At 40.8% G+C, this 15,468-nt stretch overlaps 3 protein-coding genes across 6 annotated transcripts in view; 1 reads left to right on the forward strand and 2 right to left on the reverse strand.

Moving 5' to 3' along the window:
* si:dkey-4p15.5 (zona pellucida-like domain-containing protein 1) overlaps positions 1–1,737 on the reverse strand; it is a 19,848-nt gene extending 18,111 nt beyond the window's left edge. For 3 of the 4 annotated variants that reach the window (XM_046072953.1, XM_046072950.1, XM_046072951.1), the window contains exons 1-4: positions 1,597–1,734; positions 1,445–1,525; positions 1,281–1,362; positions 964–1,054 (exon numbers count right to left, since the gene is read on the reverse strand). The gene's annotated coding sequence lies outside the window, so the exon portion shown is untranslated. Of the gene's footprint in view, positions 1–963; positions 1,055–1,280; positions 1,363–1,444; positions 1,526–1,596 lie in introns of all 4 variants that reach the window. The other variant, XM_046072952.1, reaches the window with a different exon arrangement.
* Positions 1,738–3,976: 2,239 nt separating this feature from the next.
* hspa8b (heat shock protein family A (Hsp70) member 8b) lies at positions 3,977–9,648 on the forward strand. Its single transcript, XM_046072949.1, has 9 exons — positions 3,977–4,116; positions 6,412–6,621; positions 6,715–6,920; positions 7,269–7,421; positions 7,508–8,063; positions 8,159–8,361; positions 8,473–8,671; positions 8,766–8,998; positions 9,093–9,648. Exons 2-9 carry the CDS (start codon positions 6,417–6,419, stop codon positions 9,288–9,290), a joined length of 1,953 nt encoding a protein of 650 aa, XP_045928905.1. The 5' UTR covers positions 3,977–4,116; positions 6,412–6,416; the 3' UTR covers positions 9,291–9,648.
* Positions 9,649–9,994: 346 nt separating this feature from the next.
* Positions 9,995–14,056, reverse strand: lim2.3 (lens intrinsic membrane protein 2.3). The gene is made up of 6 exons (XM_046072955.1): positions 14,010–14,056; positions 12,050–12,229; positions 11,161–11,353; positions 10,454–10,603; positions 10,237–10,371; positions 9,995–10,153 (listed from the first exon to the last, which is right to left on the reverse strand). The coding sequence occupies exons 3-6, from the start codon at positions 11,333–11,335 to the stop codon at positions 10,092–10,094; spliced, it is 522 nt and encodes a 173-aa protein (XP_045928911.1). The 5' UTR covers positions 11,336–11,353; positions 12,050–12,229; positions 14,010–14,056; the 3' UTR covers positions 9,995–10,091.
* Positions 14,057–15,468: the final 1,412 nt, after the last annotated feature.

Genomic DNA, 15,468 nt, shown 5'->3' on the forward strand with positions numbered 1-15,468 from the left:
ATAGAAGAGCAACTTTGACTGAAATAATAACTCGTTACAACCGAGGTATGCAGCAAAGCATTTGTGAAGCCACAACACGCACAACCTTGAGGCGGTTGGGCTACAACAGCAGAAGACCCCACCGGGTACCACTCATCTCCACTACAAATAGGAAAAAGAGGCTACAATTTGCAAGAGCTCACCAAAATTGGACAGTTGAAGACTGGAAAAATGTTGCCTGGTCTGATGAGTCTCGATTTCTGTTGAGACATTCAGATGGTAGAGTCAGAATTTGGCGTAAACAGAATGAGAACATGGATCCATCATGCCTTGTTACCACTGTGCAGGCTGGTGGTGGTGGTGGTGTAATGTGTGGGGGATGTTTTCTTGGCACACTTTAGGCCCCTTAGTGCCAATTGGGCATCGTTTAAATGCCACGGCCTACCCGAGCATTGTTTCTGACCATGTCCATCCCTTTATGGCCACCATGTACCCATCCCCTGATGGCTACTTCCAGCAGGATAATGTACCATGTCACAAAGCTCGAATCATTTCAAATTGGTTTCTTGAACATGACAATGAGTTCACTGTACTAAAATGGCCCCCACAGTCACCAGATCTCAACCCAATAGAGCATCTTTGGGATGTGGTGGAACGGGAGCTTCGTGCCCTGGATGTGCATCCCACAAATCTCCATCAACTGCAAGATGCTATCCTATCAATATGGGCCAACATTTCTAAAGAATGCTTTCAGCACCTTGTTGAATCAATGCCATGTAGAATTAAGGCAGTTCTGAAGGCGACAGGGGGTCAAACACAGTATTAGTATGGTGTTCCTAATAATCCTTTAGGTGAGTATCAGTCCCAATAACACCAGCAGCAAAACCGTTCCAGTATGGGTACAATCAGTCCTACCCGTTAGCCTATTCCCAGTTTATGCATCCCACCCGGATGATGAGCTGATAGGCTGAGACGTGAAGTTACCTTGGTGGATTACGAGAAGAAAGAAGGCCGTCAGACTTGTAAGGACCATCAAAGAAGGGGAAACCCGCGAGGAAAAGTTCAACGTCAATGCCTATAAATTGGAAAACAATATAATGTAAGGAATGTCCCAGTCATATGTAGCAAGAAAGAGAAATACACACCGCAGTTGAGAATGAATGCGCACACACCCGCGCTGGAGACGAGCGCGCACCAACTAAGGCCTCAGCCTAGCCGCCACACGCTACAAGTAATCCAAATTACACTTTATGAACTGCGAAAACCAATAATGCACATTAAACAACAACAAAAACACTTACCAGTTTTAGAATGGACAATGAACCAGGTTGAGGAATACAATGCTGAACCCCGTGCACCCGCGCCGTGCATGCAAGCTGTGCACTGGAGGTCCAAAAGAATCAATAGATTAGCGTGGAACAATTTTATAAATAAAATACCACGCAATGACAGTTAAGCTACTCACCGTTTGAATGTTTTGCAATGTTCAGAGCACGAGCTGGGAGATACCCCTGTTGACTCGTGTATGCACCAATGTGCCAGATGTCTACAAACCAAGACGCAACGATTGCACACGAGATGATGAATGAAAGTGCGGTTTATTTTCTCTGTACTCACCGATGGAACACGCAAGATGTGTGCAGATCACCGGGCTTAGGGCCTACACCGTGATCTGTTTGAGTTTGGAGCAGCTCAGGCCGGGCGGACGCGTGCACCGCTCCCAAGCACTGCTTCCACACGCGTGTGACGTCAGAGGCGGGCAAAAGGGTCAGCACAGGTGAGGAGACCTCCTTTTAAAGGCTCCGGTGCGTGACGTATACTTACCAGTGGGCATGCGGGCATACTGCCACATTCGCTTCGGATCATAAGCAGTTCCTTTCTTTTTCAACACTTTGGTAGAAATTAATCTTGGTCTCATCAGTCCATAAGATTGTGTTGCAGAACTTTTGCAGCTCATCTCTCTTTGCAAATTTCAATCTGGCCTTCTGATTCCTGCTGATGAGTGGTTTGCATCTTGTGGTGTGGCCTCTATATTTCTGCTCTCTGAGTCTTCTTCGAACAGTGGATTGTGATACCTTCACCCTTGCACTGTGGAGGTCGTTGGTGATGTTTTGGGGATTTTCTTCACAGCTCACACGATATTTCTGTCATCAACTACTGTTGTTTTCCTTGGCCGACCTGTTCGACGTCTGTTGCTCAGTCCACCAGTAGTGTCTTTCTTTTTCAGTACATTCCAAATTGTTGTGTTTGCTATGCCCAATGTTTGTCCAATGGCTCTGGTCGATTGTCCTTCTTTTCTCAGCTAGACAATAGCTTGCTTTTTTCCTATAGACAGCTCTCTGGTCTTCATGTTGATTTATCCTCTTTAACAGGAAATGCAGTCCTTATAGGTTTGAACTAAGAATGAAAACTTAGATTCGTCATGCAGAACTATTTAATGTTTGGACAATCAACGTAAAAGGAAAACCTGGGCAACAAGAAACATCTATCAGTCACATGTTCCAGTAGTTTTGCTCACTTGAAAAAGGGGGGGGGGGGGTTCAAACAAAGGGTGGTATGTCCTGAGTTGTTTAACACATCTAGACATTGAATACCAATGAGAGCTGAAATTTTGAACTCTTGTCTCATACTCATCTTTTGATCTTAAACCCAAATGTCTTCAGTGAACAAAAAAAACAAAGGAATTTGTACAGTAGTTATGGTATTGTTGTATTGTAGGGCTGCAAAAAATACTTATACTCATTACTGAGTAACTTGTTGATTATTATTATTTAATTTATTAATTAATCAGTCATTTAGTCTAGAAAACCAGGAAAAATGCCCAGGAGCCCCAGGTAGCATATTAAACTTTTTGTCCGACCAACAGTCCAAAATCCAAAGATATGCAATTAAAACAGAGACAGGAAGCAAAGAACCATTTATTGTAGAAGCTGGGACCAGAGAATGTTGCATTTTTGCCTGGAAATGACTGAAACCATAAATGACACATCAAAATAGTTGCCAGGAGATTTTAGAGCACCTCATGCTATCATCTGCTGACAAGCTTTATGGAGATGCTGATTGCCTTTTCCAGCTGGACTTCGCACCTGCCCACAGTGCCAAAACGACTACTAACTGGTTTGCTAACCATACTGTGATTGACTGGCCAGCCAACTCACCTGAACTAAACCCTATAGAGAATCTATTGGGTATTATCAAGAGGAAAATGAGAGACACCAGTCCAAACAATACAGACAAGCTGAAGGCCGCTATCAAAGCAACCTGGGCTTCCATAACATAACTCAGCAGTGCCAATGGCTGATTGCCTCCATGCCACGCCACATTGATGCAGTAATTTGTGCAAAAGGAGCCCCGACCAAGTGCTGAGTGCATAAATTATCCCTTTTCAGAACTTTAAAACTTTTCAGAAGTTCGACATTTTTATATTATACAATTTTTATTTTAATATTCTAATATTTTGAGATATGGATCGAAGATTTCCATGTGCTGTAAGCTGTAGTCATCAAGATTAAAACAAAAAAAGGCCTGAAATATTTCACTTTAAGTGTAATGTATCTAAAATATATGAAAGTTTCACTTTTAAATTATAGAAATAAATGAACATTTTCCACGATATCCTAATTTTATTAGATGCACCTGTATAAAACCAGCTTTGTCTGTGTAAATTGGCTAATGTAATGTACTAGTAGTACTTACTATACATGACGTTGGTGGTTACAGTGGTAAAGTGTATTCATACATACAGTGTGCAGCGTGCAGATTTACATGATGAATGGGCACATTCTCCTCCTACATGCTTACACAATACCATTTTCAATGCGGGACTTCTTCTTGTAATGGACAGTCTGAGTCATTGCTAGAAACGGCTGTGGAAATCTACAAACAGTATTTTTAATTGGACAATTTCTAGAGGAAGTGAAATTCCTGGAAGCTGATTGGACAGCATCGCTCCTCCTGCGTTCTAGAGTGTTCGGAGAGGGAATGTTGTGGAGGAGGCGCGGCCGCTCCCACACACTGACAGCGGGGACCAGGGACCCGTCGCAACGAGCGTCGCTCAGGGTGAAGCCAGCCTGCAGTATTAAAAACAGCCACTTTTACGACAAGCCGATAAAACCACATATTCTGAATTTAACGGAGGTGAGTATAGCGAGGTGAATAATGTTTTACTGAAACTTTTACTGATCGAGAACTACCAAAATGTTACATTTAGCTAATTAACGTTAAGTACGTTAACTAATCGTAGGAGACCGTCTCCAGTGTCAACTGCTGCTGAATTTACGTTAATAATGAGACACAAATGCAAGCTAGCTGACAGTGTTTGCTGTCGTGTGTCGACATGTATTTTCCGTTACTCAAATACAGCTGCACGCCGTAATTTACACCAACTAACGTTACTCTTATTAATTGCTGCTGTAAGCTAAGCTTTTTGTAACCTTAATGTGCATGTTATGGGTAAGTTAAACTATTGGGCATTTGTTTAATGTGAAAAGTTATATAGAGAACGTGGCTTGCAACAAGTATGAAATCAGACTGCGGCTTGCACTTGCAGGATTTGGTTTGCAGCGTTGCTAATATGTGTTGAAGTTATGTATGTGGTCTGCAGAATAGGCCATATATTATTTATGTAGTCTATAGAATAGGTAACGCCTTGCAAATAACGTACAACGTAAAGGTACAAGGAAGTGAAAGGAATGGTCCAGAAAGTTCTCAGCCTCTTAACATGAAGTGACACGCCCTCCTGTGCTGGAGCTGCTTCTGACAGCTGAGCTAATGATGCAGCACACCATGCTGTACTGTTGTTGCTCAGTGGCTGGAAAACATTTTCTTTCATAACCGCTTTTAATAAAAATAGAAAAATCCTAAACTCCCCTTAGCCTCAAACCAAACAGTTTTTTAACAACTATTAACAATATTGGGTAAACTACTGTAGCAACAACAGGATGGATTGCACTAACCTCATGTAGAGCATGAATTTGCATGTTTGTCATTAGCTTCTGTTGTGCAAATTACAAATGCAAGTTTGATTTTGCACACAGCTACACACCAAAGACACAAGGCTATCCTGCTATATTGACATGGATTGACTGATATGTTGGCTTGATCATGACCTGTCAAAAAAATATTATTTTTTATTATTGATTAATGGAGTCATCATTTAGACTGTAACATGTCAGGAAATATCTAAAACTAGCTAACTAAATTTGAATGCCTTCAAATGTTTTGTTGTTTTTTTTGAACCAGTGGTTTGAACTGGGATAATGTTGATGTTGACTTTTTTTAAAACTATTAATAACTTTTTATAAAGCACTTTTCAAAACCACGTGCTCTCATTACATGGTTTAACCAGGATTAAATCATTTCAGGACTACAACAAGGTAAATAAAACTAGATAATTAAAATAACACAAAATAAAGGGAACCAACCCAACAATAATATAAGATGAAAACAAACAGATAAATAAGCAAACCCTATCATTTGAGGAGCTGGAAACCCAAAAAATGTTTCCATTTACGCTTGAAAAGTTATGAAACATTCTAATGATTTTCAAAGTAGTTGCGATTTATTTAATAATCATTTTCTGCCAATTTGTCCTGACAGATCAATCGATTATACGACTGTTTCAGCTCTGCAGCTGAAATGGCCCTATGCTCTATCAGAGGAGCCCCACCCCTCAGTACGAGAGCCATTTCCTAAATTAGTACCTCCCATGTGGCTTGACATTAGGCTAGCATTACAGTTACCATATTGATGGTATGCTACTGTAGCAACAGTAAACATAGGTTCTTGTTCCAATCTTGACCCAAGAAATTACTACATACTGAGTCATCATGATAACTTGGTTGCAGAGTGAAACTAGGAACAAGTCATCAGCCCATTGTCCAGATTTGAAATGGTTTTACTCCGCATATTATCCAGATAACTAGTAAACCCAGCTCTACTTTTTTAGCAATTCAAACCGTACATAATACTTTATAAATATTATATAATAAAATGGCAACTAGCAATGCCCTAAACCCCAAGTTGGCATAATCTAGTTGTTTGTTTTTTGTCTCAAACCCAAATATATTGGGATTAACATGAGATAAAATTTCAGCTCGATGATAAAATAATGAAATTCAATGAAATGGCAGTTCAGTCTTGTTATCAGGCAGTACAGCAAACCTGCTCCCTGTTGTTGCCATAATAAAGGCAGCCATTGCCAAGCTGTCAAAAGGGAGGAGGCTTGAAAACAGGTGCTATTCACTGACAGTTTGTTTACACAGTATGTTTGAGTTGCTCAGTCTCTGATAATAGCCTCATTACCCCATACTACAAATGTGCATCTTGGTAGCCACCCACATTGCTTAAAGAAGGCTTAAGTTACTTATCTGTCATATACCCAAATTTTAGTGCCAATAAATCATTAACAGCTGATCATTATGCTATTCTCAGCAACCATGTCCAAGGGACCAGCAGTCGGCATTGACCTTGGCACTACCTACTCCTGTGTAGGAGTGTTTCAGCACGGCAAAGTTGAGATCATTGCCAATGACCAAGGAAACAGGACCACACCCAGTTACGTTGCCTTCACTGACACAGAGAGGCTGATTGGGGATGCAGCCAAGAATCAGGTGGCCTTGAACCCCAACAACACAGTATTCGGTATGAAACAATTTTCCAGACATGTCAAGTATGATTAGTTGTTATCATTATGTTTCTGCTTATTTATTGCATCTTTTTTTTTTTTTCCTTCAGATGCAAAGCGTCTTATTGGACGTCGGTTTGATGACAGCGTTGTCCAGTCAGACATGAAACACTGGCCATTTACAGTCATTAATGATGCTTCACGCCCCAAAGTCAAAGTAGAGTACAAGGGCGAGACCAAGACCTTCTACCCAGAGGAGATCTCCTCCATGGTGCTAATCAAAATGAAGGAGATTGCAGAGGCATACCTTGGGAAGGTACATACACCTTTGTGCTTTTGCTTTTAAAAATTATTCCTTGGAAACGTTTTGGGTTTTTTTGTGTTTACAAAATGAGAGATTTGCATGAGTAATACACACCTCACAAAAGTATATTTTGCAAGTACTCAAACACATTTTATATGCTTCTTCTACAGTATTACTGTGTCCCCTGTTCAACATGGAGTTTTAAACAGGACCCTGCAGAACATGCTGTTTACTACAGTTATAGTGTTGTTTAAATAGACTAGGGATCTGTGAGCTCTAATTTAACTTAATATGATAAAAATACTTTACATTTAATCTTGAAAATGTCATTAATGTCTCATTAAATGCTGTAACTTGCAGACTGTGACAAACGCTGTGGTGACAGTACCTGCCTACTTCAATGACTCTCAGCGCCAGGCCACCAAAGATGCAGGGACCATTTCTGGCCTTAATGTCCTTCGTATTATCAATGAACCCACTGCTGCAGCTATTGCTTATGGCCTGGACAAAAAGGTAAAATAAGTCTTAGGTTACGTTTTTGTTTTTTGCAGAGATAGATACAGTTTTGTTCAAATAAAAAATTCAATCTTAAATTACAGGTTGGATCTGAAAGAAACGTCCTCATCTTTGACCTGGGCGGTGGCACATTTGATGTCTCTATTTTGACTATTGAAGATGGTATTTTTGAGGTCAAGTCCACCGCAGGCGACACACATTTGGGTGGCGAAGACTTTGATAACCGCATGGTCAACCACTTCATCTCCGAGTTCAAACGCAAGTACAAGAAAGACATCAGCGACAACAAGAGAGCGGTGCGTCGTCTGCGCACAGCATGCGAGAGGGCCAAGCGCACTTTGTCATCCAGCACTCAGGCCAGCATTGAAATCGATTCTCTGTACGAGGGCGTCGATTTCTACACCTCGATCACCAGGGCCCGATTTGAGGAGCTGAACGCAGACCTGTTCCGAGGAACCCTGGAGCCTGTGGAAAAGGCTCTACGTGATGCCAAGATGGACAAGGCCCAAGTCCACGACATCGTCTTGGTGGGAGGCTCCACTCGTATTCCCAAGATCCAGAAGCTGCTGCAGGACTTCTTCAATGGCAAGGAGCTCAATAAGAGCATTAACCCAGACGAAGCAGTGGCCTACGGTGCAGGTATAACCCCTTTATGTCCATAAATATACTGATAACTCATTTGTACTAATAAATAATCCAGACAAGAGTTTGAAGTCCACCTATTTGTTCTGTAGCTGTACAGGCAGCCATCCTGTCAGGAGACAAATCTGAGAATGTGCAGGACCTGCTGCTGCTGGATGTAACCCCCTTGTCTCTGGGCATCGAGACCGCTGGAGGAGTCATGACTGTTCTCATTAAGAGGAACACCACTATCCCCACAAAGCAGACCCAGACGTTTACCACCTACTCAGACAACCAGCCTGGTGTGCTCATTCAGGTATGACCACCACCTTTTCCCCCTGTATTTAGCTGAATTCTTTGTCTCAGAATGTCTTAAATGTTAAATAAATCAGATAAATGATGGGTTGACCTGGCATTTAAACTGCAGGTGTTTGAAGGTGAAAGAGCCATGACCAAGGACAACAACCTTTTGGGGAAATTTGAGCTGGTTGGAATCCCCCCTGCACCCCGAGGCGTTCCTCAGATTGAGGTGACCTTTGATATTGACGCCAATGGCATCATGAATGTGTCTGCGGTTGACAAGAGCACCGGGAAGGAGAACAAGATCACAATCACCAATGACAAAGGTAAACTGAAGGAGAACTTTTAAAGCTGTGTCTTAATTGTGAAATTCGACGTACGGTATTCAGCCTTGTGCTCATTTGAAATAAAACCCATCAGGTCGCCTGAGCAAGGAGGACATTGAGCGTATGGTACAGGAAGCAGACAAGTACAAGGCTGAGGATGATTTGCAGAGAGAGAAGGTGACTGCCAAGAATGGTTTAGAGTCGTACGCCTTCAATATGAAGTCCACTGTGGAGGATGAGAAGCTGAAGGGAAAGATCAGTGATGAGGACAAACAGAAGATTGTGGACAAGTGCAACGAGGTCATAAGCTGGCTGGATAGAAACCAGGTATGAACTACTAGGACAGTCCAATTTTGTGGCTGTTAACTTTTGCAGCATAGCTGGTGCCAGATTGATATTTAAATTCCCCTTCTGTTCTCAGTCTGCAGAAAAAGATGAGTTTGAGCATCAGCAGAAGGAGCTGGAGAAGGTGTGTAACCCCATCATGACTAAGCTGTACCAGAGTGCAGGTGGGATGCCAGGCGGGATGCCAGGTGGGATGCCGGGCGGCTTCCCTGGAGCTGCTGGTGCTCCTGGAGGTGGAGCATCCTCCGGCCCCACCATCGAGGAGGTCGACTAGACCAGACCAGACTAGACTTGCATGATGAGCTTGTTCCTTTTCCAAATTTTTTTCTCTGTGACATTGGCGTGAAGGGTGACCACAATCTTAAAATCACAGACGTATAAATTGTTACTTAGAGCCATTAACCACGCCTCTTTTGGGATTGTTTTGATATTTTTTGTATATCTGGCTTAAAGCAACACTGTGGCTTTTTTGGTAATAGGGTACTCTCATGTGACCGTGTTTGTGTCAAATTAATCCAGTTAATATTTGTGTTACCACAGTGCGTTTTTCTTTATGAGCTGGTTATGTAGCGGAAATGGTCGCTGTTGCTCAACACTTGCCAAATGAGACAAAATAAAAGTGTTTTTTTGAATTTGGACTCATCACTCATCTTTCCAATACCTTAATTATAACAGTTACCATGACATCTATTCTAATTATGGTTAATAGTGGTTAATCAGATAGCTGAATACTGAGCTACTTGCAGCTACTCACTGCAATGTTTATCAATGCACATTCAGTTTTTAAACTGACAAATTCATGTTCCCAGGTACCAGGAGTAGGATCAGCTTCAGTACTGGTGTCATAGACAGTGTTGTTCACCTCTGCTTCCATACTGTATTTTATTGTGGTTTTCTTAAAATAGACAGACAACACAGACAGCAAATGCATTCTTTTGTTCTAATTTATTTTGCTTATTCATGAATAGTTAGGTTAACATGAAGTGGTTGGAAAGTTAATAGGGATATTGGTTCCTCTTGGCCATATATTATGCTTGGGGGCTGTGTGTGTGTGTGTGTGTGTGTGTGTGGCAGGTCAGCGTGAGTTGGAGTTTCTTGGGCATTCGTGCATCCGGTAGGCACACATGTAGAAGATACCTAGAAGAGAATAATCAAGTTATTGAGAAAATAATGTGAACACGAGAATGACGTTTCATTTGCTAATGTGGAACGATGCATACCTGAGAAGAAGGTAAGCACCACTGCCACCCAGCCCATTATATAGGACCAGGAAAATCGCCAGCTGCCATAGCGTTTACCGTAGTAGTTCACTGTCACTCCTGTGTAGACGGCCATGGCCAGCAACACAAAGAAGCCTGCGCATGAGGTAAAAGCATTAGGTTTAACTGATAAACTACATCAGAGAGGCTTGCGTGGAGTTGTGGCTGAGGGGCTTACATGAGATGAAGAAGAGGATGCCGGCTGCAAACGTCTTGTCAAACCCATCAAAGGAGGAGTAGTGGATGAAGGCCATGACACCAATCACAATGCCGATGAAACAAGCCAGCAGGGAAAGAATCATGAAGGCCCGGGTGGCATCCCAGTATGCTGTGGGTGAAAGACGAGGTAAATCTGAGACTTGAGAGACCACACTTTAGAGTATGTCCAGTACTAAAGGAAGAATTCATAATCTTTTCATAGTCTTTTTCTATTATATGCACACAACTCATGTAATCTACAGTGTAGGTGTGTTTTATTTTCACTGTTAGTCATGCTTTTCTCCTGTTCTAGCTTGCCTCCTAGTGTTTGGCAATAGACATGCATCTGATTTGATTAAACTTTGCACAGATGAAACTTAAAATGAAACCTGTTTACCTGAAGTATGGATTATATGACTGGTGCAAGTGAAAGTAACCTGAATACTTCTGGGCAAAAAAAGACACATGGGGTTTTTGAAAGATTTCTTGATAACATTAACATGACAGTAACATACTTTCCAACTTGTTTGCACTTGAATCTCAGCCATATTTTACCAAAGGGAAGTAACCCCAGTGTTGCTCTGGTTTAATGTCGAGGTCACAGACTTACTGTCAGCAAACTAATAAATATAAATGAGGATGTGCCTGCCTGTGCTTATGCAGTGGAAGACACCCAGCAATTCTTACCAATGCTGTCTGTGTGTGTCATGCATTTCCCAGGCACACAGTACCGCCACAGGCCCTGGTGCATATAATTGCTGGAGTGACGATACTGCATCCAGTAGTCAGTTGCCGTGGAGACAATGAGGAGGATGTTCCCGACTCCGGCACAGAACAAACCACCTCCCATGAAGCTGTACATCCTGCCAAAAAACACTGACTGACACACATGGAGAGAAAACAGAGCAGGTCAGGGCCTCGCCATATCTGGCCCCTGCTATACCAATTATAGCAGCGACTTCCTGTTACAGCATGGAGCAGCACTGGATATGAATAAAGCAATTTCTAAATGCATTCAGCAGGATGCCACAAAAACACTGGAGATAGACAGATCTGATTATAGAAACATTACTCGTTAGGCAGTAACACCGAGAGGGAACTCTGTCTGACGGGTCATTAACCTCTAACACTAACAGACTGGTAAGAGTTGGGTCCTTCTTTAAAAATACATACTGTGCTGACACGCATTTTTTGTTTTTTTTGAAGCCCAAAGAATTTCATTTTAAAGTCTAATTACAACAACCAGGTTTCCAAAGATACTTAACATGCTGCTGAATTATGAGGAAAAACGAGTACAAAATGACATCCAGAATATTTTTTTCAGTTTGATTTCATAGTGCATCCACAAAAGCATGGCATCTTGGGTTTCATTAGGTAATATAAATGTGGTGTTACAATTTCTGCTAAAGGGACTTAAAGCTACTTAAAGTAATATTTATGCTGGGGAATTTAGAGTTCAAGAGGTTAACTACAAATTGCAGCAAAAAGAAAGATAACTTTTTAATCTATTTTAAATACAAAATATTACAGTTACATACACTATTTCACACATTATGTTTTGACATTACTGACCTACCTTTATCTTTTTTTCCCCTCAGAAAAAGTCAGCGATTCCAATTTCGGGTTGTCAACGCACAGGGTGGCAGGAAAGTTTTGTTTGTGCGTAGGAAACCAAGCGAACAAACGGGCTGATGGGACAATAGAGCGTGCTGAGCCGCAACCAATCGCAGAGGATGAGTTTTGTGTTTCAGGGAATCTGCTGAAAATACAAAACTGTTAAAGCACTGCGCACATCTCAGTAATACTGATGACACGGGGCTTTTCATTCAACATGCTGCACAGCCACACACTGTAAACTCATGGCCTGCAACAGGCTTATCCATAGCCATTGCTGGAAAAGTTCATTTAACAGAGATTATTTTAAGTGGTAAAAATGTTTAAAATGGAGCAATTTGTCATTTTGAATTATGTTTCTGTGTTTTGGGTAAATCCTTTTGTCTGTTATGCTGATGGAAAAGTCAATATCAGGTCATTTCTGACTTTAAATACAATTCTCTGTACCGCCTTGAGTACACATTATTATATTCCAAACTGCACAGTGTGCTCATTTACATAAAATCAATCCAAATTTTTTTTCCCAGGCAAGTGGTATGAATAATGAAGGAACTACAGCACCTGCACTCACTACAGTGTGTTTTAAAGTCTTTCCATTCCTCAATATAACAGTGGAAAGACAAATTAAAGGTCTAGTCATTAGTCTTACATTTAAATTACAGATGAAAAACTGCTCACACATCTATAAAATAAAACACATGTAGCAGTGAACTTGAACACAGCCAGCAGCATAATTTCACAGGAAAAGATGCGTACGGTTAACTTAGCAGAACAGAGTATGATGAGCTGGCAGGTGGGCGGCTAATAGAGACGTGGGTTTTGTACAGTTTGGGTGAAGAAGCTGCAATAAAAAGTGATTTATCTTTGTTGTGGCATCTTGTAGCGAGAGTAGGAGTTGAAAGAGAGAGTTATGAGTGAGAAATTAGTATTTCATTTGCTCTCTTGAAGGTGTAACTGGTGCACCATACTGTATATGAAGTGGTTTTGGTCTTGAAAGAGTCAGGGAGGAATGGTAGAAGAGATTTTAATCAGGGACATGATTCATCATGAGTCATCAATACGGCCGATTATGGAGTTTGTTTTCAGGGTTTAGAATAAATCAGAAAGTTACTCCAAAATTTGCTAGTTTGCATCAATCAGAATCAACTTTATTGGCCAAATATGTAGACGCATACAAGGGACTTGACCCCTGCTAACACTCTTACTTAAACACAATACAAGACAATACAGACAAAGGCATACAACCAAGCAAAGAAACATAGTTATATATATACAGACGAGAGCTGGACAATCTTTCTACAGTTTACAGTTACTATGAACAGCGTTTATGTATGTATATGCAGTCTGCTATGACTTACTTTTGGATTGTATTTACATGTACAATTAGGCTGATTGTGTCACAGGTCTAAAGTGTAAGATTGGACCTTCAGCACAACACCATGTAAAGAACGTCAGTTAGATTAATTTGGATGTTTTAGTTTAATCATTTTTCAAATGTTCTTATTTAGAGCAGTTGTTAAAATGTGTTCATTAGGCTCTTTTTGTCTGTAGGAAAAGCACAGGTGTAAATAATAAAATTAATGAAAGCTGAATTCCATTTAGCTGCTGCTGGTGTTGTGCATGCTGGTTTCACAGTCACACTATCATGGCTTTCTGGGACACTTGAATAGAATGAATAAAAAAAAAGTCCTACTGTGAGAAGTCAAAATGTCTGCCGTGAGGCATCATCAGCCTAATTAACGCAGCTAATCAACTATGTTGTTTGCTAAAACCTCCACCTGCTCCTGATGAGGTTTTAAAGTAAACCCGAAAGCTTGAAACTGCAAATCTATAGCTCTTTAGTGGAGCAACTCTGCTTTTACATGTTCTAAATATCAGTAGATCTCTTGGTGATTTATATGTAATTTCACACAGTGCAGCACCTTTGAGTTGTAGAGGATTCACTGATGACCCACAAAGACTAAGCGAGAGTCACTCGGCATCACAGTTACCCTGCATGTCTCAGTTATGACCACTGGGTGGTGCCTTTTATCAAGTCATGCAGCAAAGATGGAATCATTAGTTGGATTTTCTCTCATTACAATCTTTATTCTGTTCATGTTTTTTAGCTGCATAGCCAGACAATCAAATGACAGTTCTCTGTGTCTTAACCCAAGTCGGCTCTTCATTATCATTGTCTTAATATTATACTGTCATCCCTATTGATAGAAACATTATTACCTGAGGTCTGTGTTCCTGGAATTGTCCATGTTTAGACTTGGTTTCTTTAATTCAGTAATTGGTCAGGTTTGTATTCATACAACTAATCTTTTATTCAGCAGTTTTACCTTTACCTTACAAATTCTGTGATCACATGTCATGGTGATTGGGTGTTACAACTCATTCTGGTTGGTTGGAGACATGTTTATTGTGGATGGTAGTTTATTTGTTATCATTGTTATGTTAATCCTAATCAGAAATATTTGTATATATATATTTTAACAAATCACAACTTCACTACTCCCCTGTAATTGCAGTGCCCCCTGGGTTTGATGATTTTTGGATTTTGGATCACATTATGTGCTGTATGTGCAAGTACTGTATGTATGTAATGGGTTATTGTCATTTCACTTCATCTTGTCCAGAAGTTAAACTTCTGAATTGAAAAATATTTGCATATTCTTAATTTCAGTGAAGGAGAAGCACAGACTGAGGAGAAGTAATAATTTGAGAATTTAAAAACTATGTTAACTAACTTATTTGTGGGATAACCACATCAGACATGGCTTATTCAGTATTTTTATGTCTTCAAATGTCTGGAGAGGAACCCTGAAGTAATGTAAATGACAATTAAAATACATTGATATAAGATTCCATAGCAGAAGACACATGTGAAGTGGTCGAGCTGAGCCGTCAGTGAGGGAGGGTTGTGTAAACCACAGAGACCCTAATCCATGTTAATGGCATAAAAGCATAAAATTGTAGAACCCTTCTAAATTGCATAACCCCTTCAAATTGCACCGGATTACCATTATCCTCCTAGCCTGGTGGGACCCAGGGGGTATTTGCCAAAGTCAGCGGAGTCCAACACAATTTCCAAACCATCAGACTGCCTCCCTGTCAAAATACTGTACTTATACCAAAAAGATAAGAAGTGCGTACAGCAGATGAAGATGCAGGCATGAAGAAGAAAGCCTTTTTATATTCCATTGCTGACACATTTCAGCAGTCGTACAGTGAGATGAAGGTTACCTCCTCTCATTAAGCCATAGCACAAACATGCCTTCTCATGATACAGCAGTCTGAAAAAGTGATAAACAGCATCTTGTATCAGAGAAGTGATTTTACTTGCCACATGCGATGACAAACTCCTGAGACATCAGAGACATTTGGCTCTGATAA

Source organism: Micropterus dolomieu, linkage group LG17 (genome assembly GCF_021292245.1).
Source record: "Micropterus dolomieu isolate WLL.071019.BEF.003 ecotype Adirondacks linkage group LG17, ASM2129224v1, whole genome shotgun sequence".
Classification (NCBI taxonomy): Eukaryota; Metazoa; Chordata; class Actinopteri; order Centrarchiformes; family Centrarchidae; genus Micropterus; species Micropterus dolomieu.

What these genes read in the sequence shown, in the direction of transcription:
- hspa8b (XM_046072949.1), top strand. Translation starts at nt 6,417, where the DNA reads ATGTCCAAGGGACCAGCAGTCGGCATTGACCTTGGCACTACCTACTCC. An exon ending in CCCCAACAACACAGTATTCG is followed by an intron (nt 6,622 to 6,714) that starts GTATGAAACAAT and finishes TTTTTCCTTCAG; the next exon opens with ATGCAAAGCGTCTTATTGGA. An exon ending in CTTATGGCCTGGACAAAAAG is followed by an intron (nt 7,422 to 7,507) that starts GTAAAATAAGTC and finishes CTTAAATTACAG; the next exon opens with GTTGGATCTGAAAGAAACGT.
- lim2.3 (XM_046072955.1), bottom strand. Translation starts at nt 11,335, where the DNA reads ATGTACAGCTTCATGGGAGGTGGTTTGTTCTGTGCCGGAGTCGGGAAC. An exon ending in CATCCTCTTCTTCATCTCAT is followed by an intron (nt 10,372 to 10,453) that starts GTAAGCCCCTCA and finishes CCTCATGCGCAG; the next exon opens with GCTTCTTTGTGTTGCTGGCC. An exon ending in GGTGCTTACCTTCTTCTCAG is followed by an intron (nt 10,154 to 10,236) that starts GTATGCATCGTT and finishes ATTCTCTTCTAG; the next exon opens with GTATCTTCTACATGTGTGCC.